Source organism: Sphaeroforma arctica, assembly GCF_001186125.1.
Source record: "Sphaeroforma arctica JP610 unplaced genomic scaffold supercont1.221, whole genome shotgun sequence".
In the NCBI taxonomy this organism is placed as follows: Eukaryota; class Ichthyosporea; order Ichthyophonida; genus Sphaeroforma; species Sphaeroforma arctica.
The window spans coordinates 78,251-79,324 of record NW_014040337.1 but is presented as its reverse complement, the minus strand read 5'-3'; the positions used below and the strand labels follow the sequence as shown (position 1 = coordinate 79,324).

The 1,074-nt window shown below is 44.3% G+C and overlaps 1 protein-coding gene across 1 annotated transcript in view; it reads right to left on the bottom strand.

The window, feature by feature from the left end:
• The window catches only part of SARC_04098 (hypothetical protein), a gene marked incomplete at both ends in the record, with an annotated part of 5,403 nt that extends 4,423 nt beyond the window's left edge, over positions 1-980 (bottom strand). The window contains 2 exons of the mRNA XM_014302092.1: positions 164-640; positions 966-980. Of these exons, the coding sequence (XP_014157567.1) occupies positions 164-640; positions 966-980 (492 nt within the window). The remainder of the gene's footprint in view (positions 1-163; positions 641-965) is intronic.
• Between the last annotated feature and the right edge of the window lie 94 nt (positions 981-1,074).

Here is a 1,074-nt window from a genome sequence, read left to right as displayed (position 1 = left end):
TATATGTAAATGTGTGTGTGTGTGTATGTGTATGTGTGTGTGTGTGTCTATGTCTGTATGTGTATGTATGTATGCGTGCGTATGAGCGTATACATGTATATATATATATATTTATCCCAACACATAAACTTGTCTTGAAAAAACTACACACCCACAGAAATACCTCATTTGTCCTGTCAGCGGACACAAACATAGGCTTGCTTACATCTGCCTTGCGAAAGCAGTACTTGAGCTGTTCCAACGTACAATACTTCGGTATGTTACTCACACGCAGCCATGCACTCTGCGTATCCGTTTCTTGCACCTTCTCACCATCCTTTGCCACACTGCCGGTCGCTTGTAGGCGTTTACGTTTAGTTGCCCTTGCCGACGGTCCTGTATCTACCCCGTATGTGTCGCTGTCGGTCGAGAGTTCACTACCACCCCCTCTCGTTCGCTTGTGGGCACTGTCTATACGACTGAGCACGTGCGGTGGTGGTGTGTCTGTGGGGAAAGCAGTTCTATTTTTAGATGTGCTATTTATAGCCGTACTCTTCTCTCCCGCGTTTTCATTGTTTGTTCGAGTGTTCCTGCGAGTGGTTGTGCTCTGTGTGTTGCCGGTAGAGCGTTCGGCGCCTTCGATGTGTTTCTTGGTGAAATCCTGTTCTAAAGTGAACAGGGGAGTACCGTATGTATGAGTATATATCTGACACACGAGTTGCTATGGTGACGTGTCTGTATTGCCGTGTATGAGTATATATCAGACACACGTTCCCAATACAAAAATAAATACATAAACAAATACGCACTCCCTTCAAAACACACGTTGTTATGGTGACGTGTCTGTATTTCTGAGGCCGAGGTGTAGACAGTGCGTATAAGCAAATACGTTCGAGGCACGCGTTGCTATAGCAACATGTATGTCTGTCCTGGTTTACTCGCAAGACAGTATATTATTGCCTCGAGTGCCCAAATTTGTAACATACTTCTATATCATACATCATGTACCAGTCAGACAACTCAATGCACAGGGCAACCCCTAAGAAAAGTAAAGCCCTAAAAATCCGAAACTCCTAATACCACTAACTATATATA